Source organism: Salmo salar, chromosome ssa13 (genome assembly GCF_905237065.1).
Source record: "Salmo salar chromosome ssa13, Ssal_v3.1, whole genome shotgun sequence".
NCBI classification, from domain to species: Eukaryota; Metazoa; Chordata; class Actinopteri; order Salmoniformes; family Salmonidae; genus Salmo; species Salmo salar.
Genome location: NC_059454.1, coordinates 86,246,698 through 86,269,737, shown reverse-complemented (window position 1 = coordinate 86,269,737; position 23,040 = coordinate 86,246,698). Strand labels below are relative to the sequence as shown.

At 39.8% G+C, this 23,040-nt stretch overlaps 1 protein-coding gene across 2 annotated transcripts in view; it reads left to right on the top strand.

The window, feature by feature from the left end:
* Window positions 1-23,040, top strand: part of LOC106567780 (ephrin-B1) — a 77,345-nt gene that overhangs the window by 42,098 nt on the left and 12,207 nt on the right. For both annotated transcript variants that reach the window (XM_014137507.2, XM_014137508.2), the window contains exon 3: window positions 13,099-13,191. In XM_014137507.2, the coding sequence (XP_013992982.1) occupies window positions 13,099-13,191 (93 nt within the window). The remainder of the gene's footprint in view (window positions 1-13,098; window positions 13,192-23,040) is intronic.

The following is a 23,040-nucleotide window of genomic DNA, read 5'->3' as shown; positions in this document are numbered from 1 at the left end:
GAGCCTTGTCACTGAGGTAGAGGGAATCACAGTGTAATTGGGCCAGATATAGCACTATTCCCCCCTGAGCACTGTGGATGCAGGAGGGGAAGGGGGAGATTTGTCATGGAGGCTCCCTCAGACAGCTGACTCTAATCTTCAGCCCAGCCCCAGGAATGATGTCATCTGCTGCGCTCCATCTTATCTCTGACACACCATGACATCTCCACCGTCTACCAGTCTGTTTAAGACCTTAAAGTGACAGTCTCTCATCGCACACGGGCCAAGATGCAACGAGAGATACACAACTGGGCCAATATTCTTCATATGTATGCAGTGCGGGCTGTAGGCCATGGGAGAATATGCATGTCTCCTTGCGAAACTTGGGAGTTAATTGTCATGTCTTATACAGTGTAATTACTGTCATTTGGCATCAAATGAAATTGGCTTTCCCTTGACTTTTGAAAGGCGTAAATGTGACAAAAAATAAAAGAGAAAAAAAGGGACTGGTATTGTCTGAGAGAAGATAATGTGAAAAGCATGATCCTGGAAACATTAATGTCATGCTCTCTAGAGAAGTATTAAAAAGCTGGAAAAGACTGAAAAATGAAGAACAGGAAATTTACATTTGAAAGGTTCTCTTTTTATCACTAGTTCAACTGGTCCCTGGATACTCCTAATGTTTAAAAAAAAATCAGGAATAGGTCCAAATGTAGGCGTAATGAAAAATGTAAGGCCTAAGTGTATGTGTTGCACATGTCACAACAATGGCGCTGGAGTGTAGGACTTTTGCTGAGGGTTTAATTATCTAGGGCCTGGTTTATTCTAAAAGAGCCTCTGATTATTTATTGATAGTTATCGCAGGCCTAGACTGCACCTTGAGGGTGAGATCAGAGCCCTTCCGAAGCTGACCGGGATGCATAAGGAAGTTGAATAGCCGGTCACTTTGGAATAAAGAACAGATGATTCTGATTTTGAGGACATAACCCTGGCTTTGATGTACCGCTATGCAGCCACAGCTTTTGGAGCTGGCCCGAGCCAACATTTTTCATATGCCACAGATGAAGAATGAGAATTACCGGGTTCATTTTCTTTTACAGTGGCTGCCATGTGAGAGGGGTCAAGTTTGGGAACCAAGGGGCTTTCCATAGTGGTCGCTATTATAGTGTTGAGAACATCCTATTCAGATGTTTATTCAAATGATGTGAGGTTGTAACTAAACTCCTAAATCTCTGTGTGACCCACAGTGTCAAAGGCTTGAGTTATATCAGACAGAAGCAGTGTGCAGTGAATAACCTTTTTTTAAACTGAAAATAGAAATCAGTCATAGAGTTGTCAGTCACATGAAATGTAAAGGAGTCAGTTGTCCCATAAAATAGTGTGATCCTGTGTGTTAAATAGCAACGTATATCTACCGGATCTGCATTTTTTTGGTTTATCCACTTCCCTGTTCTTGACTTGTTTACTCTCTTGATGTGAATGTAATGGGCGTTTTGGTTAGAAGAAGCATATTTGTCATTCGCTCTCCAGACAACACATTTGATCTCAGGCTTTGGAGTTCCAACAAAGCATATGCTTTCGATTTATCGATTTTATCTAATTGCAAACATAGGCGCTGTCTAGATCATAAGCCAAGCTTTCCTTTTGTTTCCAGAAGCCTCTGCTTTCATGGTATACATCCAATCTTAGATCATTTTATTTTTGTTTTTTTATGAACTGACCTCATTGAAAGCTTGAATTTCTTAAAAGGGGCCCAATCAGCAAACTACTTTCGACATTACTCGTCTGTAGAGCAGTTCTGTTTTAGAGAAAGACTTTTACCCTCTTCTCTCCTTTCACTTGTGAAGGGGTGAAGATGAGAATGAACTAGCTTTGTTTAGCTTTTTATGAGATTCCTGTGTGGAGCTGTGGAGATGATTAAAGTTGACCTTTGCTTCTTCAGAGAGTAGCTGTTGTTTCAGTTATTGGTCAGTCTCTGCTTCTTCAGAACACTGAACCATCTGCGCCTCCACATGGATCAGATCCTCTACCTGTTGCCATAGCGATGTCCCTAAGGTAGTCACCTTGGCCTTTGGGGGCCATAGAGTGAGGCATGATGGGACGTAGTGATGATGCGTGTTATGTAGGGTAATGAGTGCGCCCCCTGCTCCCTGTGCATACACAGCTGAAACTAAGGCTAATTTAACACCAATTCCTGCTTTTAGGGAGCTGAGGAGAGAGAGTATTAAGTCAATGCTCTTTCAGAAAGCTCACAGTGTAAGATCAAGCTTGCAGAGTTCCAACAAACTGTCCAAAAATCCTGGATATATTTTTTAAAACATTTAAATAAAATTGCTTGGAGAAGCCTTAGAACACGCACCGCGATTATAAATGGTAGGCTACAGTTCACTATTTTGGAACAATGTAATTTTGAATAATAGTCCATTACGATCTGAAATTTGAAAATGACTGCAGTAGTTGTGTTCACTTATATATCATTAAGATAAATGAGCGCAATCATAATCAGAGAAAAGTGTTGCTGCTAATGGGATTTCTAGCTGGATGTGAAATTCCTCTTTTTAAACCATCCATCTCAGTCCTGGCCAAAGAATCGGTTGTTGTGGAAAGTATTTCAGGGTTTCACAAGTCACTGTTGACTTTAACCATCAATCGATGAAATCAGAAGGGCACTATGAAAAGGTCAGTGCTGGTGCTGTCAGATCCATCATAGACAGGGAGCACATTGAGGAAAACCAGGCACGCCCCAATCTACTGTCATTTGTCTTTGTTTATGAGCAACAATAGAGTGTGGAAGCAAAAAACTAGCCTTCCTCCCAGTCTTTGATGTCTCAGCAAACTCTCTATTGATGCTCTAAAACAAATAGATGTGCTAACATGGATATTGCTAGTCGCTCTCAATTTGAAAATGTCCAACACCTCTCCACAGATCCTTACAAATATTAATGTTGTCTTCCTTTCTCATTACATCTGAGAAAACTGTAAGCAAACACTCAGTGGGCATTCCACCTTTCATTCTATGAATTTACTTCTCAAGTTGTTTAGAAAACAGTTTTACTGAAATATTTAAAAAACGACATGGTGCTAAGACTCATGATTTGTTTTGTATACCATTTATATCAGTAAAACGTCTTAAGTTGAAGTTTCTGTTGATGTTATCATAATATACTGGAGTCTCTCTTGGAACAGTAATTCAAAGTGTTAGATATCCCTGTAGAGTAGATGATAGTGTGTCCTTGGAGAAGATATTTGAGATATGTTTACTCAGACCTCAGAGTCACTCAGACAAGAATAACTATGAGATAATTGTGAAAATATGCTTCATCATGAATTTCCTTGTGTGTTCTGTGTGTTGGAAAACCAGCCATGTCAGGTTTCCTGGCTTCTCAGGCTGTATGATAGGGAGTGGCTTGTATACCACCCACACAGTTAGACAATCAATATTAAGTGGTACTTCTGCGTCCAGAGACCTGGTACAGACTGCTGTGGGAATACACGTTGAGCTGCTTTTACAGTGTCTCTTGTGTGGTAAGTACTTTGTCCTTTAAAAGACAATTTGTTTTTATTAGAAATAGAAAACATCAAGAAAAGTAGAGAAGCCCAATGATAGAAACAAAACATATCTATCACGCCCACCCAACAAGCACAACCAAGTACATATACACACCACCAAACTATGTAATATGTCCTAAGTTCTACCCCATGTATTCCTTATACCAGTTTGGGAGCAGCTCCATCTTGTCCAGTATATAAGGGTCTGATAAGGTTTGTCCCACTGCTATCTCATTGCACCATTTGCACTGATCCATAAATGCTCCTGACATCTATTGGATTGTAGAGGGCTGTTTAGTCCCAGGGCTGTCAATCCTGTACAGAATGGATTGTGCGACTTTACAGGGAGCAAGTTAAGATGCCATTTTTCTCATTTAAACATCCATCACTTTAACATAAATAAAAGATAAGGATATAGTCAGGACCACAGTCCTGGGAGGCTGTGATTTGTCGATGGAAATTAGTGGAGTCTATTGGTTCAATGAACCTCCTGCTGGGTGGGGGACCGCATGACACTTTTATGTGTTTCCTATCATAGACAATGCTTGAGTTCAAATATCAAATGACAAACACTCTGCAGCACAGTAGTTGAGGAGGAGTGAGGACACAAATGTTTGAAGAACCCATATATCGGTGGATAGCAGTGTGTTTTTGGGGGGTTTTACTATCCTTGTTGGCTACCAGAATTTGTTTATTTTATTTATTTTATTGAACCTTTATTTAATTCACATGGATATCCCTGAAATCATCACAAGGATAGTAAAACAAGGAAAATCCGGACAAGTCCCCACAAGGAAAAATGATATTTTAGGCTTAGGGGTTAGGTTTAGTGTTGGGGTTAGAATTAGGCTTAGGTTTGGGGCTAGGGTTTAGGTTAGGGGTTATGGAAAATAGGATTTTAAATGGGAATCAATCGTTTGGTCTCCATAAGGATAGTAAAACAAATGTATGTGTGTGTGTGTGTGTGTTTGTGTGTGTGATGAAATATTGTAGGTGTTCTAGACTGAGGTAGTACAAAGTTTTATATAGGTGTACCATAAAGGTACACAAATCTGAAGTCTTTTTTATGTTTGTCTCACCTGTTATACTGAAGATGAACTGCAGTATGTTCATAGGATGTGATGTGGTGAGGCATGGCACTACAATTATGCTGTATATACAGTAGGATGGGGGTTGTCCCCATATTTGAGTTGTCCCATGGAAAAAGAGTTCAGAGAGTGTGAAGTCCATCTGGCGGTATAATATAAGGCATTTAACAGATGCTTTTATCCAAAGCTACTTACAGTTATGCAAGCATACATTTATATATATAACATTTGTCCCGGGAATCAAACTCACAACCCTGGCGTTACAAGTGCAGTGCTCTAGCAATGCTCTACCAAATTAGCTACAAAGTCCCACAGTACACTAAATATCACATCTGCGTATTGGAGAGGGAGTGAATAGACGCTAAAGCACTTCAGTTCCAGTGTTAGAATGCTGGCAGGCTTCTCTCTACTGGAAGAAAAGCGATATGTGAGGCTACACCATTCAAGTAATATGCAATTTCCATCTCTACATTGCGCCAAGATTTCTGTAGGAAAAGAAAAGAAAGAAAGATCTAACTTTGTCCCTAGAGAACACAACCTAAGTCAAAGGTTCTTGCGTATACCTAAATTCTGCCTACTTAAAGAAAATCTTTTGTTTCATTTGAGGGATTTCGTCATGTTTGGAAGTATGCAGCATAAAGATAAATATGTGCACAGAAAATAATAGGTTAAATAAATATGTTGCCATTACGTTCTACTTTTCACGCCACGATTTCTGTTTTAATTGCGTTCTGAAACTGTTTTGATCCCATTCTATTTGATCCCACTCTACGTGAATCAGTTTGGACAAGAATGAAAAATGACATCCCCTCTCAACCATTGTAAACCTTGTAAAATCCCTATTTTAGTATGACCTTGAGAATAAAGGATCTTTGAAAGCTGTATTCAGCAGTATCAAATGTTTGTTTTCAGTAGTTTTCAAATGAATCCCTTCTGGTGTCTCTTGAAGGCTTGAATATTATCTCTGTAGTTTCCTTCGAGCGAAATCAAATAATCCCAGTTTGCAGGAAGAGCCTTCGAGGCATCGTCTCCTCTGTCACTGCAGCACAAGAGTTTGGGTTTCAGTGAACAGTGGTAGAGAGTTACCCAGAACAAGTCTTTTGGGGTCTCTCCAACTCACTATTTCTGTCAAAAACGCTGCCTCACCAACGGTAAACAATTACAGTGCCTGTGCATCATCTTTAAACATGGGTTACAGCTTTGATCTGTGCTCTGTGTGTAATTACAGCTATGCCCGTTAAACTGTGGATTTGGGCAAAACTAGTCATTCCCTGGTCCCTGTCAAGCTCAGACAACCAACCCAATACATAAATGAAGTCACATGGAACCGAAGTAAATGTTGACTTTTCAATTTACACTTGACTGCTGTCAAAATGAAAAAAGACACATCTGAGGGATTTTCATTATTGCTACCTTGCTGGAGTGTTTATAGCCATACAGAGACTTGTTGTGGAAATATTGAGCACATGTCTCTCCCGGATGTGCTTGAAAGACAACACTCATAACCCACAATTAAATGTCTGTTCAAACACAGGCACCCTCTCAGGCGCCCTGTATCCACCTACAGCCTTCTTAGCAGCCATGGGGACCCTCACAGATCCTGCTGACAGGTTCAGCGGGAGAAATAAAAAATGTGTCTCCCTTAATTTCTTTCAAAGCCCTGCTTTGGTTCTGATGTCTAGTAGTGAGCCTGTGGTCGCATTCTGATGTGAGGCAGGGAGACGGTGGCGGCGGCAGAGCTGATCTCCCCCCTCCTCCCCCTTCCTGGTCTGGGACTCCCAGCTCCCATGGTGCAGCTGGCACCCGGGATTTAAAGGTCGTCCTTAATATCATTGGCGGAGCTGAGTGTGCTGTAATCTCGCAACAGCGCTGAAATCTCCCCTCCAGACCCTCAGCTTAATTTGGCAGCAGGCTGGTCAACTGTGCCTGATCTGATGGGACAGCCTTAGGCCTTAGCCACTCTCCATTGAAGCCCAAAAATAACTGCTTCCAGTCCTAACCCAAATCTTTAGCATCTTAATATCTTACTGACCGTAAACATGGCCAAAACCAAGCTTCTCCCTAAAGATAGAGTGAGTCCAAAATGTTCTCAACATTTCACAAGCATATAATTATAATTATAATCTGCATAACATACCACAGTTTCTTACTTTTCCAGATTTTCATATGTTTTTCTGTATGGACAGAGTAGCTAGCTGTTAATGTTTCCAGTATCCCCTGTGTGTCTGTATGATGTGGGTCAGAGTAGCCGTGTCCTTGTCTCAGAATGCTGAATCCCACTCCAGTTTCTGTCAGGGTGGCTGCCTGGCGTAGTCCTTGGAACACAGTTGTCAGTGCTCATCTGGGAGTTGACCCATTCTATCCCCTAAGCCTATCACTCATCAAGGCTTTTTAAAGGTGCTTTGCACTGTTTGCTTGCTTTGTGTTCTCTGTGCCTTTCCTGGCCGTTTGTCCCAAGGTTTTAAAGCGGTGGGTCAGTGAAGGTCTTGTCACCACTGGAACAGATTAACTGTTTGTCAGATGGGGCAGAGCTCAAACATCTCAGATGGTGTTTGGGGCAAAGATGCCACTAGTAGTTACAGTAAGTTACAGGAAATAATACAGAAGCTGTGGCCTAAACATTATGGGCATGTGGTCCTGTATACAGGAGAGTTCTGTAATACCCCTAAATTAATATGTAATAAAACATTGTTTATTGAGGAATTTTTGACATTTTTGCAAATGTATAATAATTTCAGTACAGATGGACCTTGTATGCCACATGTTGATTCATGCATGCATGAGTACATGTTCTTGCTCAGTGAACACTTGTACAGGACCTTGTACAGGTGCCTGTCTATGCATTTTAAAGAAGCATGCTACAGAGCACATTGAGAATTCAAAATGGATTGCATGATTTTTTGTTTTTGGAGGGTGTCTTTGTTATTTGATCTAAGTACACATAGAAGATCCATTTTTGGACGTATCGTGTTTGCTTCTAAAGATTACGTGCGTTGGTGTATATGTGGTGATGTGGTATTGGCTGCACTCAGAGGAACATCCATACAAACTGAAATGACAGTTAAGCTTGGAGAGATATCTCAGTATGTTGTTTGTTGGCTAAATGAGGATAAACCACAGAGAATGCCAACCGTATAACAAACTGTCTTGCCTCATAACCTCACCCACAGTCTTACAATGAGTAAACAAGTCTCCCTTCAGATTGGCTTACGTTTAAACAAGCAGCACAGTATCCGTGCTGTTGCAGTTGCATACAAGTACTGTATGATAGCCTGCTAGATGATGCATGCTTGTCAGGGACTTTTTGTCCTCGGAGCGAAGACAGAACCATAATTCAAGAGGAAACATGTTGGAGTTAATTAGAGGTGCTAAAGGAAAAAACCTAGAACGGCACACCATTTATTTTAAAGTCATGACAGAAGCCTACCTCGGAGCAACATACTAAAGCATATAGAGCATATTCTTGGCAAATTAATGATGTGCTAATGCCAGTTGCTTCCCTCCCCCAGTGGTAAGGAGCCAAACAACCATGCTATGATTCAAACGGAAGGGTATTTTTTATAATTTGTGTCCTTATCTTGTGGTAGCTATACAGTAGGGAGAGTGGGGAAGAGGTCATCATTTCATTGAGTCTGTGAAGAAAGACACCACATGGAAAAAGTGGTGAGGAAGTTGGGTCCAAAAAACTGATTTCACCAAGTTGTTGTGGTAGAGGTTTCATGATGCTTCTATCTAAACCAAAGTAGATCATTTTAAGATTGTGTTATACATCAGTTGGGGTCTCTATAAGCTTCAATATGAGGTCCTAAACCTAGCATGAAAGTGCATCCTTGTAGCTGTGTGGCCTAATATACCGTAAAACAATTAAACGCAGTCTCAAATAGACGCCTGTCACTTTTAATAGCTGGGCAACGGCACACATTTCAGCAAATAAACATCTCTTTCAAATAAACGCTGCGTCTAAATTAATTGGTTACGAAGTTACTGTGAATTACCATTAATTGTTTACGAGGTTTAATGTTTGATTTGTTACATAAAAAAATTCAGTAATGACTCAACAAAAATGATTGCGATCAAAATAGATCTGCCACTGTTCAGAAAGGTTTAGACTAGGCCTTCTGACAGTACAACGTTGAAAACAATGGAATGCAGAGAAAATAAAGAAAACATGGCACTTCTACTGTATCAACCAAAAAATAAAAATAAAACTTATCCATTTCACATTTTAACAGTATCTCACTCCAAGGCTTCATGATCATGGAGATCAAAATGTAAAACAATATAACGGGAATAAACTATCAATTTTCAGTTAGTTTAAGTAGAGATACTTCATCAAATATCCTTATCTGTTATCGCCAGTAAGAAACTGGTAGCCATTGGTTGCTAACAGCAGAGAACTGCTAGCTACAGTACCTGGCGATCACAAAAACAGTCAACAACTTCAGGAGTACAGAACCCGAGAAATTGACAGATCGCCCTCTAGTGGTGAAAGTGACAACGGGGAAAAAATGCTCAGTCAGAGGAGAGTAATAATTATTGTCAAGGAAAAGGTTATTTTTTTTCTCAAAATAGAGACATACTAAGACAAAAGAAGAAGGGACACAGTGTGTAAATGATAATTCATTAGTGAAATTGATTCAACAATTAACTATGCAAATGTGATTGTGTTGATCTGCGTTCGGGAAATAAAGATAGACATGGTTTTTAAAAGGTGGTGGTAATATTTCATTCAGTGCAGACATTTGTAGGTGGCTTAACTCAGGGTAAGTTGTGCCAAGAGACCACATTTTTTTGGACAAGCTTTGTTTTCAAAAGTGTAATATTTACATGAATTCTGATTATTTCAAGGGATACACAACATCCTGAAATATATTTGGATATTTTTTTCTCTCGCCAAATTATTCAATATTTCCCTTGACGGAGTGATGCTGAATGTAAAAAAATTGCTCAGTTTACCCCACCCTTTCCTAACTAATTTTTATCTTCAGCAACATATATTAACGAAGAGTCCCATCTCAGTCATATAAACATACATTTACATTCTGATACAATACAAATGCTATTTTCAGTTTCACTAACCAAAGGTTTTTCTGTCTTTTTTGTACTCTTGCATTAGCTCACTCAATGGAATTGAACAAGCTATAATAGTAGAATTAAAATAATTCTCAGATCTGGACTATGCACTATTTGATCCACATTCTTTGCATATAAATAAACATTTGTCCTGATAATTTGAGGTGGTAAAATACCAATAGTTTAGTAATGTTACAGATAACAGAGAAGAGGTGTTTTTATAAACTTAAATCATTGATCTATTGGTTAAGAAGGGAACTTTTTGTCTACAGGCTGTCAGGCAAGACGTGTCCCCAGTCCCTAAACTAATCTGTTCATTTCAAGATGTCCTCAATATGTTTTTGGTACACTACAATACAGTTAGGGACAAACGACTACATTTTCCTAGTACCCCCAAAACGGAAGAGTTTGAGTATTGTCCTTGAATTTTTATTTTATTACTATTTTTCCAGACTCTGTTTCATTGCACGAGTGCAGTAGCTTTGTTGAAGGTGAATGATAGAGACCGGTGTTGTTGCAAGACAGATATCTTTCCAACATCTCAGAGCCCCATAAGTTGTGAAACGTGACCCCCTAGTTCACTTGAAAACAGAAGTCAGTTTCAGCAGCTGTGGAAGAGATGGGACTACTGATGACCTCGTCCCCACACCCTGCTTCATATCCTGTGTTAAATGATGTTTTCCCAGTTCAAAGGTTGGCCTTGACAGTCCTTGAACCAACTAATTGTTTCCTCATCGCAATGGTGAACAACAGTATACAGTGTTTGCAACAATAGCAGACAACTTGCAATGCATGTTATATAATTCCCTTATCCTTCCTCAGTGATGCTGTGATTTCCTTTCCTAGAATCTAACAGTGTTTCTTTGATGGGCAGCAGAGTGGGCCATATTTGGAGGCCTTGTTGGATAGAGTTGTCTGTCTCTCTGCCCTACTTCTCGCGGGCATGGTGGCATGCTCACACTGTGCATGATGACTCGGTCGGAGCCTGGCACCTCTCCCAGGCCTATGCATCTTAATAGTTGTGACATCATTCAAGGCAGCAGGGCTCTCTTCCACTCACCGCCTCAACCTTCCACTAACAGAGTGTTAAGGATCCATTCTGTAAACTAAAACACAATTTGTTCTTCGGGTTAAGTGCTGTAAGCTATTGATTGCTCCTGTTTTTAACGCATCCGTTCTCACTTCATGAGTGCTCTAAACCTAATAAGACAATCCCACATGTTCGATGACAGAATTCCCATTGAACCTTATTTAAAAGTTGATCTATCAAGTGAAGGGTTCTATTTGTGGAATACAGGACAACTATAGGATGTCTGAAACAGTTGGTTTCTAAGAAACATGCTGAGTTTACTTCGTGGTCAATGCAATCAGAAAATACTAATGAATTGTCTAGGGTTTTTCTTCCCTTGCTCCATCAAACCATTCAAGGTTAGCTTGTCACTTTTATTTAAAGCCAACATTAGTTTGCTGGGGCCTCTCTCGGTTGATGGAGAGGTCTCAATTGGTAGTAGTAGTGAAAGAGAGTAACAGATATTACCCTGCATGATAGAGCATGAAATGTGAAGGAGACGGGCAGGTAATGTAATCAGCTAAGGTCAAGGCTTGTAGATTGATAAGGCTAGGTTCCACGTTTAATCCCTGCATGGGCCAATAGTCAATGAGATTGTCTTCTCACTATACCTCTCAAGCTCCATACCTTAATGAATCAGTTTCCATTATAATGTTTCTGCCAATATATTCAGGGTCTCATTAGTACATTGGCGTCAATGTAAGCTCCTTTTAAACTTTGCCTGTAAAACAAAATAACTCATTCTCCTTTTGTTCTATCTGGCTACGCCATAAGAATGATTTGCTAATCCAAAATGTTTGTAATGAACCCAGTTTGGTTTGTCCTCTGTCTTCTAATTGCATCCTTGAAGAATGAAAAACTAAATGTGGGAAAGAAAGAGAGAAATCGGGTTCACAGGCCTCCCATTCTGTGTTGTTGAGCAGTTGGTGATTTGAGCCAGTGGTGTGGTGGGATACCTCTGCTGGAGCAGCGCCACATGCCCCATTCTCACCGGCCCACCGCCATTGTGACTGGGCTTCACTGAGAGGGGCTTTGATTCTCCTGGAGAGGGACCTTATTAGTCAAACACTCTCCTACATGGCAACTCATTCATGACTCTTAATGAGGGGGGAATCTGGACCAGCTAATAAGGTGGCCGTTCCTTTAGTGCCTTGTGAGGAGGAGAATGGAGCAGATGGAGAAAAAAGCGGAGGTTTCTGGAGGTGAAAATACCCACGGAGCAGGTCTGAAAAGAATCAAACGGGGCAGGGCGGGGCACCGGCTTTCACTGGCATGGAAACCGCCCCCTTGTATCTATGGGCTGAGAGAATTATCCAGAACCCGATCCATATTCACACTCCTTGGTCTTTTCTGTCCCAACTTAGACTAGAGAGTTCCAATTGCGCCCCGTTTCTGTGACTTAAGTCCTTGGGAAGCAGAGCTGACAGGAGCAACACAGGGAGACAGAGACCCTATTGGCTTCCCCTTTCCCCTGGCCTCCTCAGCTCCCCTCAGTGGGTATTGATTTGAAGGAAAGCCCCTCAGAGATAAGGGCTGCAGGCCACTGTGCCACCCAGTCTCTAATTACAGGGCATGCCGAAAGAGAAAGCTAAGCCCCTGGCATTTGCAGCTCGCCATAATTGCTTCTGGCATAACTTGCCTTGCCAAATGTTTGGTACATTTCTTCAGCAAAAAGGAAAGAACAAAAACCTCTTTAAGCTTTGAAGAGGAGGGGTAGAGAGTCAGGGGGGAAGGTGGGTAAAAATGTGATTACCACACATAAAAATGTTGGACTGTGCAGTGTGTACACCTTCCTCTCTCCACATGTATGATTTCAGCAGTGTTTTGAAAGCACCACATTCCCCTGGGATCAGATTACTATCACAGCCATGTCTTAGTAAGAGGAGAGCCCACTCAAGGGCTTTTCATCATCCATTTTCATCATCCATTTCCTTCCTCGTGTACAGATATACACAGCGCACACAAGAAGAATGTATAAAGAGCCTTGTATTTATGTGGTGCTCAAACTACAACCCGAGCGGACATTACCAGTGTGCAGTTAAAAGATGAAAACCTGTTGTAAGCATCAACAGGTTTATACCTGTATCTACATTATGGGGTTAGAAAAGTGTTTTCTCAGCACAAGTGGTTAGATGATATCTTATGAGGCATGGACAGCAACCATTGTGTAGTTTTCTGAATTATCTATTAAATAATTGCATCCATCAGTGTGCGGTGATATAGCCATATATATAGATTTATAGAGATCCCTTCATGAATGAACAATCAAGCCGTACATTAATTCTGAGTGTCTGTAATTATTATTTATGTTCCAATGCTGTTTCCTGTCTCTCATCACAGCCACTTCCAATGGGACCCTGGAGGGCCTGGAGAACAGGGAAGGAGGGGTCTGCAACACCCTCTCTATGAAGATCGTCATGAAAGTGGGCCAGGGTAAGTAAGCGTCTCTGTGGACTGGCTGGAACACCAGAAAAACAGTAAAAGGCAGTCACAATAGAGCCAGGCAGGATATAACTATGGATGAGTGATAATGAAAGCTTTGTACGGGGAATGTCATTACGAGGAGCATTTCATGAACTATTGTTCATATAGCCAGACAACCAGGCATTGGTTTTTACAGTGGGATACTCCACTCCGCTACTCACAGTGTGTGGAGAGTCATCTAGTGACTTCATCTCTCATAAAATAAGGGCCTCAGACATCACATGTCACTCCATTCTTTACTTTTCTTTTTTGAGAAGGGAAAGATGAAAAAAAAGAAAAGCTCTTGTGCAAATACAGACAGAGACACACTGAACACTTTCTCACACATACCAAAAGAACACTCACACAATGAGAAAATGAAAGCTGTGGAAAATATTCAGGACATTCTCAGAGAGCATGTTACAGGCTACCTGTTGTCCTATTACTTAGACAGCCTGTCGGTCTAACATGAATGAGATTGCTTTGCCTGAAGTGTCCAGGTTTCTCACACACTGTCACTCTCTTTAACATATTTAAACCTCGTCTCTCACACAGTGTCACAAACTCAAATAAGTGTTGACATTGTTATCCAAATGAGGCAGCAGCCTCCGAGTGCTCCTTAACAGAATGTCAATGCATTGAGATAAGTGGGGCAAGAGTTCCCAGGCATTCTACATTGATGTGATGTAGGTTGTCTAATCTGCCATGGCATGCCCCCACTAGCTTTTATAAATAACTCTGTGCAACATGTATATGCATTTGTCTCAATAAATTACTACACTGACAGTGGATTACGAGGCCAACACAAACCATTTCAGCAGAAATCAATGTGATGAAGGATTAAAGACATATACCGCATGCACTATCAGCTGTGTAAAACAGATGAGACCATTGGAAAAAAAACGGAGGTCTCCATATAGATACCATCAATCATCACATGCACTCTCCCTCTCCTTAACCCCTCACTGGTATATTGGCCCACTCATCTGGGTCTGGCGTCAAGCTAGGAGTGTCAAGGTCGGTCTAAAACCCTGCCCTAGTCCCCGTCACATCCAAAACAAACAAACCATAAAGAGAGGGTCGGCCGATAAGACTCTGATTCTACACATATGGGCTGTTACCGCATAGGCTGGGGATTATTTTTATAGCTGACTTGAGATAACAATTATCATCATTGGCTTGACATTCCTTTTGTCTTTCTCAAGACTTGTTTGCGTAAAGCTGTGTTTAATACACGGTAACCACTATGATAGGAGCTAGGAAACAGTCAAACGATTATATAGGCTATGTCATTAACATTGCTGTCTTGTGCAGGCTGTTACGGTTGGAATGCAACAGTTTATTTTTCTATGGTTTGGAGCAATGACGTTACTGACGCTAGGTCATAGTACATTCAGCTGTGTGTTTGCTGAAGGATCGGGTCTTATTTTCAACCAGTGAGTCATAGAAACTCTCTTGCCACAAATAATGTGGACACAGAGAAACAAATCACATACAATGAAGTAATGAGGAAATAGTATCGTTCCTTTGTTTTTATTACACTGACTCATCCAGGACAACGGTCACTAAAGTAAGATTGTAAACAACACACAAAACAATGAACAAAACAACACAACATATTATTAGAAGACGATATACAGCACGGTACTAATCCCTTGGTAAAAATAATGGTACGCATATATTTTTCATGGAGAGAACTTTGTCTCTAACAAAATGCATTTTTCAACCAAAATGTCAATGATTGGAGAAGATTATATGACTAATATCTGAATATGTAACGACAGTTAGTGCTATCCGGAATCCTTGAGACGTCCCTACCCCTAAACCTAACCTTAACCCTAACCATATATCTTACTTAACCCTAACTTTAACCCTTACCTTAACCATTTGTAATGTCAACTTCAATGGGATGACTTCAGAGTTGGGACGTCCCAAGGATCCCGTTTAGACTTTTCCATGTAACAACAGACTGTGTCAGAATCAGCTGATGCACTTCCTCATACTGAGCCACTCTTGTATTACTGCAATTTATTGATTTGTGTGTGAACATGGAATTTTATGTAATTATCAGATGACAATTAACCCATGAAATTAGATGGTGTGGCACTGTATGCTGGTTAGTTTAAATGGAGGCTGATGGCTTTGATGGCCTCTCTCTCATCTCTAACCAAAGCTTTTACAATGTTAGTATAATGAGCAAGAGCAAGGCCTGTCGATGTTTGAAACTGCTGAATTGACCACTTTGATATTTATAGCTATGGATGTGAAATTAATTTTTTAAACAGGCTGTCATTTTAAGATGTGTGATATTGTTTTGGGGGTGGAGATTCTTCAGTTGTTGTTGACAGCCCCATATGTTGTGCTGCACATTCAGAACCAGCAGTAGCAGACATCACACCACCAATGCTTCTGGCACAATAGTTCTCTTAACTGTAATCAGACTGAGAAAACTGAGGGTGCCATTTCGATCAGTGATTCTCAACTGGTGGGTATCGACCCAAATTAGGTTTTGAATGGGTAGCGACTAAAACCAGGTAGAAAGTGTGTAGAAATTATAATGAACCTATATTTGTTAATAATTTAACCTCTGAACTATTTTTCTTCAATCACAGTATTTTCAATATAGTTATTAGCAGCGCTATTTCGCAGATTTGGTTGATTTTTGTGGTCTCAAGCCAGAGGGCTTAACATTCTTCATCAAGAATATGGGCAAAATGGAATTATTGACAATGAAAAAGTAGGGACTGTTGTTCCCTTGTCATATAATTGGTACATTTACTATCAATATAGTATAAAAAATAGTTTTCCAGATTACATTTTAGGGAAAAAAATGGTGATACAAATATTGGATTGCGACTGAGACAACCTGGTTCAAGTTGGGTCCCAAGGCAAAACCAGTTGAGGACATAGCACACAGCAATATGAACTGGTTTAAAATGAGCTGTTTAAATGAATATCAGTATGCCTTTATAAATATTGTGTTAACATCCAAAGAGGCACACAACGTTCTGGTCATATTTATAGCTATGGATGTAAAATGTATTTTTTAAACAGGCTGTCATGTTAAGATGTGTGATATTGTTTTGGGGGTGGAGATATGGTGCCACACCATTTTGGGGCGGCAAGTAGCCTAGTGGTTAGAGCGTTGGGCCAGTAACGGAAAGATTGCTGGATCGAATCCCCGAGCTGACAAGGTAAAAATCTGTCATTCTGCCCCTGAACAAGGCGGTTAACCCACTGTTCCCCGGTAGACTTGCCTAGTTAAATTTAAAAAAAGATATAATTGTAAATAAGAATTTGTTCTTAACTGACTTGCCTAGTTAAATAAATGTGAACACCTTGCATTTAAATATACTTTTTTATGTTTAAATTTATTACGATCCCCATTAGCCGACACCAATGGTGACAGTTAGTCTTACTGGCGTCCGACACATAACGAAAAAGACATTAGAGACAAAAGACTTTACATACATTTGAAAACTAGAACATGTAGTGTGTGTGTGTGCATCTATCAATTACACATACATGTTGGTACATACACACAACAAGTAGGCCACATGGGGCAGAGGCGTTGTGCCATGAGGTGTTGCTATATTTGTTTTTTGAAACCAGGTTTGCTTTTCACTTGTGCTATATAAGATGGAAGGAAGTTCCATGCACTCATGGCTCTGTATAGTACTGTACGTTTCCTTGAATTTGTTATGGACCTGGAGAATGTGAAAATAACCCTGGTGGCATGTCTGGCGGGGTAAGTGTGTGTGTCAGTGCTGTATGTAAGTTGACTATGCAAACAATTTGGAATTTCCAACACATTAATGTTTCTATAAAAACAAGAAGTGACGCAGTCAGTCTTTCCTCAACTTTTAGCCAAGAGAGACTGGCATGCATAGTATTTAATATTAGCCCTGCAGGACTTGCTTTGTTGAGTGTGGTGTCAAAAAAGCAGAGGATCTCTTTATTATGGACAAACCTCTCCCCACCTTGACAACCATTGAATCTATATGTTTCGACCATGACAGTTTACAATCTAAGGTAACACCAAGTAATTTAGTCTCCTCAACTTGTTCAAAAAATAGTAGAGGGCCTACAGAGCTGCCCTGCGGTACACCACACATTACATGTTTGACATTGGAGAAGCTTCCATTAAAGAAAACCCACTGAGTTCTATTAGATAGATAGCTCTGAATCCACAATATGGCAGTTTTTTTTAAATTTATTTATTTATTTCACCTTTATTTAACCAGGTAGGCAAGTTGAGAACAAGTTCTCATTTACAATTGCGACCTGGCCAAGATAAAGCAAAGCAGTTCGACAACATACAAAAACACAGAGTTACACATGGAGTAAAACAACATACAATCAATGATGCAGTAGAAAAAAAATAAGACTATATACAATGTGAGCAAATGATGTGAGATAAGGGAGGTAAAGGCTAAAAAATGCCATGGTGGCAAAGTAAATAAAGTATAGCAAGAAAAACACTGGAATGGTAGATTTGTAGTTTGAAGAAAGTTCAGAGATAAAATATAAATAATATGGTGCAAAGGAGCAAAATAAATAAAATAAATAAATACAGTAGGGGAAGAGGTAGTAGTTTGGGCTAAATTATAGATGGGCTATGTACAGGTGCAGTGATCTGTGAGCTGCTCTGACAGCTGGTGCTTAAAGCTAGTGAGGGAGATAAGTGTTTCCAGTTTCAGAGATTTTTGTAGTTCGTTCCAGTCATTGGCAGCAGAGAACTGGAAGGAGAGACGACCAAAGGAGGAGTTGGCTTTAGGGGTGACCAGAGAGATATACCTGCTGGAGCGCGTGCTACAGGTGGGTGCTGCTATGGTGACCAGTGAGCGGAGATAAGGGGGGACTTTACCTAGCAGGGTCTTGTAGATGACCTGGAGCCAATGTGTTTGGCGACGATTATGAAGCGAAGGCCAGCCAACGAGAGCGTACAGGTCGCAGTGGTGGGTAGTATATGGGGCTTTGGTGACAAAACGGATGGCACTGTGATAGACTGCATCCAGCTTGTTGAGTAGGGTATTGGAAGCTATTTTGTAAATGACATCGCCGAAGTCGAGGATTGGTAGGATGGTCAGTTTTACGAGGGTATGTTTGGCAGCATGAGTGAAGGATGCTTTGTTGCGAAATAGGAAGCCAATTCGAGATTTCACTTTGGATTGGAGATGATTGATGTGAGTCTGGAAGGAGAGTTTACAGTCTAACCAGACACCTAGGTATTTGTAGTTGTCCACAAATTCTAAGTTAGAACCGTCCAGAGAAGTGATGCTGGACAGGCGGGCAGGTGCAGGCAGCGATCGGTTGAAGAGCATGCATTTAGTTTTACTTGTGTTTAGGAGCAGTTAGAGACCACGGAAGGAGAGTTGAATGGCATTGAAGCTCGTCTGGAGGGTTGTTAACACAGTGTCCAAAGAAGGGCCAGAAGTGTACAGAATGGTGTCGTCTGCGTAGAGGTGGATCAGAGATTCACCAGCAGCAAGAGCGACATCATTTATGTATACAGAGAAAAGAGTTGGCCCAAGAATTGAACCCTGTGGTACCCCCATAGAGACTGCCAGAGGCCCTCCGATTTGAAAATTTGAAAAGCCATAACACAAAAGTTCTCAACAACAGGTTATGATCAATAACTTCTTGGGGCTATGTGGGACGCTAGCGTCCCACCCGTGGTGCACCCTATCAACAGCAGGTGCATTTCAAGAGCGGCAAATTTGAAACCAAATAAATGTCAAAATTCAAATTTTTCAAACATACAACTATCTTACACCCTTTGAAAGATAAACATCTCCTTAATCTAACCACGTTGTCCGATTTCAAAAAGGTTTTACGGCGAAAGCATAAAGTTAGATTATGTTAGGAGAGTACATTGACAATAGCTGTGTGTAATGTTTTGTCAATTCAAAGACAGGCGTCACCAAACCATAAAACCAGCTAAAATGATGCACTAACCTTTTACAATCTCCATCAGATGACACTCCTAGGACATTATGTTAGACAATGCATGCATTTTTAGTTCTATCAAGTTCATATTTATATCCAAAAACAGCGTTTTACTATGGCATTGATGTTGAGGAAATCGTTTCCCTCCAATAACCGGCAGTCAAGTCAGCACCACAAATTAAATAATTAAAATTAGAAAACATTGGTAAAATATTATATTGTCATGTAAAGAATTATAGATTTACATCTCTTGAACGCAATCAACTTGCCAGATTTAAAAATAACCTTACTGGGAAATCACACTTTGCAATAATCTGAGCACTGCGCCCAGAAAAATATGCTTTGCTATACAAACGGCCATGTTGGAGAGATCTAAAATCGAAAATACTATGTAAATAATCCATTACCTTTGATTCTCTTCATCAGATGTCACTTCCCGGAATCCCAGGTCCATAACGAATGTAGTTTTGTTCAAAAAAGCTCATCATTTATATCCAAAAAGATCCGTGTTGTTAGCACATGATCTAAGCCAGCCGGACTTCTCGTCATGAACGAGGGGAAAAAATATATTTACGTTCGTTCAAACATGTCAAACGTTGTATAGCATAAATCATTAGTGCCTTTTTAACCAGAACATGAATAATATTCAAGGTGGACGAATGCATTCTCTTTTATAACGTATTGGAACGAGGGTACCCAACATGAACTCGCGCCAGAGTCTAATCGGCCATCACCGTTCCATGGCTCTTGTTCGGTCAGATCTCACAGTAAAAGACTCAAAACACTTTGTAAAGGCTGGTGACATCTAGTGGAAGCAATAGGAAGTGCCAAAACATTAATCAACCCCTGTGTGTTTCAATGGCATAGGCTTAAAGGTAATTCAACACATCAGGTATCCACTTCCTGTCAGAAAATGTCTCAGGGTTTTGCCTGCCAAATGAGTTCTGTTATACTCACAGACACCATTCAAACAGTTTTAGAAACTTTAGGGTGTTTTCTATCCATATATAATAAGTATATGCATATTCTAGTTACTGGGTAGGATTAGTAACCAGATTAAATCGGGTACGTTTTTTTATCCAGCCGTGAAAATACTGCCCGCTAGCCCCAACAGGATAATATCAAAGGCTACACTGAAATCTAACAGTACAGCTCCCACAATCTTCTTCTTATTCATTTCTTTCAACTAATCATGAGTCATTTGTGTCAGTGCAGTACATGTTGAGTGCCCTTTTTTATAAGCATGCTGAAAGTCTGTTGTTCATTTATTTACAGAGAAATAGCATTGTACTTGGTCAAACACAATTTTTTCCCAACAGTTTGCCAAGATCTGGCAGTAAGCTGATAGGTCTGCTGTTAGAACCAGTAAAGGCCGCTTTACCACTTTACCACTTGGGTAGTGGAATGACTTTCGTTTCCCTCCAGGCTTGAGGACAAAGACTTTCCTCTAGGCTCAGATTAAAGATATGACAGATAGGAGTGGCTTTAGAGTCAGCTACCTTCCTTTGTAGCTTTCCATATAAATTGTCAATGCCAGTAGGTTTGTCATTATTGATTAGATAACAATAATTTTCCCACCTCTCCCACACTAACTTTACAAAATTTAAACTTGAAATGCTTTTCTTTCATTATTTTGTATTTTTTTAATGCATGAGTACGATGGCTCACAGTTTGTTGTTGGCATTTCCTGACTAAGTTTTCCCACGTCTGCCAATTAAGTAATCATTAAAATAATTAGCAACATCAAATGGTTTTGTGATGAATAAGACATCTGATTCGATGAAAGATGGAATTAAATTTCTTTCTGCCCATAATTTCATTTAAAGTAATCAAGTTTTTTTGCATAATTCTTTATATCATTGATCTTGGCTTCACAATACAGTTTCTTCTTTTTGTTGAGTTTAGTCACATAATTTCTCAATTTGCAGTAAGTCAGTCAGTCAGGTGTGCAGCCAGACTTATTAGTCACTCCTTTTGCCCCATCTATTTCAACCATACAGTTTTTCAATTCCTCATCAATCTATGCAGCCTTAACAGTTCTAACAGTCAGTTTCTTAAAAGGTGCATGTTTATCAATAATTGGAAGAAGCAATTTCATAAATGCATCAAGTGCAGCGTCTGGATGCTCCTTATTAATCACATCAGACTAACAAATATTTTTAACATCATCCACATGAGTCACGGCAAAATATTTTGTATGATCTCTTATACACTATTTTAGGCCCTGCTAGACCTCCATCAGGGCTCTTAAAAATGCCATTCTAACAATAGAACAATTGGACATTTAAGTGCTACTTGTTTCCTTGATTTAGTTTAGAATATTTTCTACAAACTATTAAAGTAAAATAATTCCAAGATCACATAGTTCTCTTGGGAGGAGGGGCAGTAAAACAGCATATGTACACCAGAGGAATGCTGGTGGGAGGAGTAAAGTCTGATTGTAAAGACTAGAATGGAATAAATGGAATGGTATCAAACACATCAAGCATATGGAAACTCTGTTCTATTTATTGGATTGACTCTGTTCCATGTATTCCATTTCAGCCATTACAATGAGCCTGTCCTCCTTTAACTCCTACCACCAGCCTCTGATGTACACTTTAATGATTTTCCAGTCGATGGAATCTCCCTTAATGCCAGAGTATTCAGACTACTCTCATTATGCTTTTACATTGATGGCACTCAGGGGAACAATGCAAAAAGGGTAACACTTTACTTGACACCGCTCATAACCATGTCATAATATGTCACAACAGCTGACATAACTTGACATAACATGTCATAATATGGTCATAACCCATATTTACACCTGTTGTGACATACAGTATATTACATTATTTTATGGCTGGTTATGACACCTACATTTATTCAAATGATTTATTCAGATAATTGTTTTCCCTGCTAAGAAGTTTCCTTTTGTTTGAAAGTTTGTTTATAAAATCCTTTGTTTGTAATGAATTCTTTACAGTCATGTTTTTTTCCATCATATTTTAAATAACTTATAGAAAATATGACACTCTCATAAAGCATTATGACCATCCTTTGTCACTTTATTTGGACTAAGAAAATACACTTTATGACACTGTCAAGAAACATTATGACCATCCTGTGTCACTTCACTTGGACTAAGAAAATACACTTTATGACACTTTCAAGAAGCATTATGACCATCATAATCATATAAGCCAGATAGGCCTATCACGTGCATGCCGTTATATCAGTCAAAAAGAGGGTGTCTTGTCCTGCTCCTGAAATCTGCTCCTGCATTCATCCCAGTCATCAGCAACAGAGCATTGGGGTAGGTGCGTGTCTGACATCAATATGTGTGCAATTAATATAATAATTTAATATGGTCAATAAAAAACAAACAAACATACAGTTGACACGTAGGCTATGGTGTAATGGAATATTTTGCCTTGTGTGGTAGGTTTTTGGGGTTTTGATACTCTTATGTAGGCGTCATAACCAGCCATAAAATAACACAATATACTGTATGTCACAACAGGTCTAAATATGTGTCGTGACAGTGTTATGACCATATTATAACAGGTTGTCAGCTGTTATGACATATTATGACATGGTTATGATCGTGTCATAACGTGTTATGACGCTATATGTCAAGTGAAGTGTTACCGCAAAAAATGACTAATGCCTTTTTTATAGCTTCATTTGGCAGGTTATAGCAGACACTGTCATGCATGCCTCAGACTTTATATTCATTGGCTTTAATTAGGACATAAAATTGGGGTCAAAGGAACTGATTACTATGGCTCCCATTCCACACCCCATTTCAAATCTTTATTGGAAAATGATACTAAAAGGACCAACAGCATTTACAATATTCACATTGGAATCTAACTTTGTTAACGT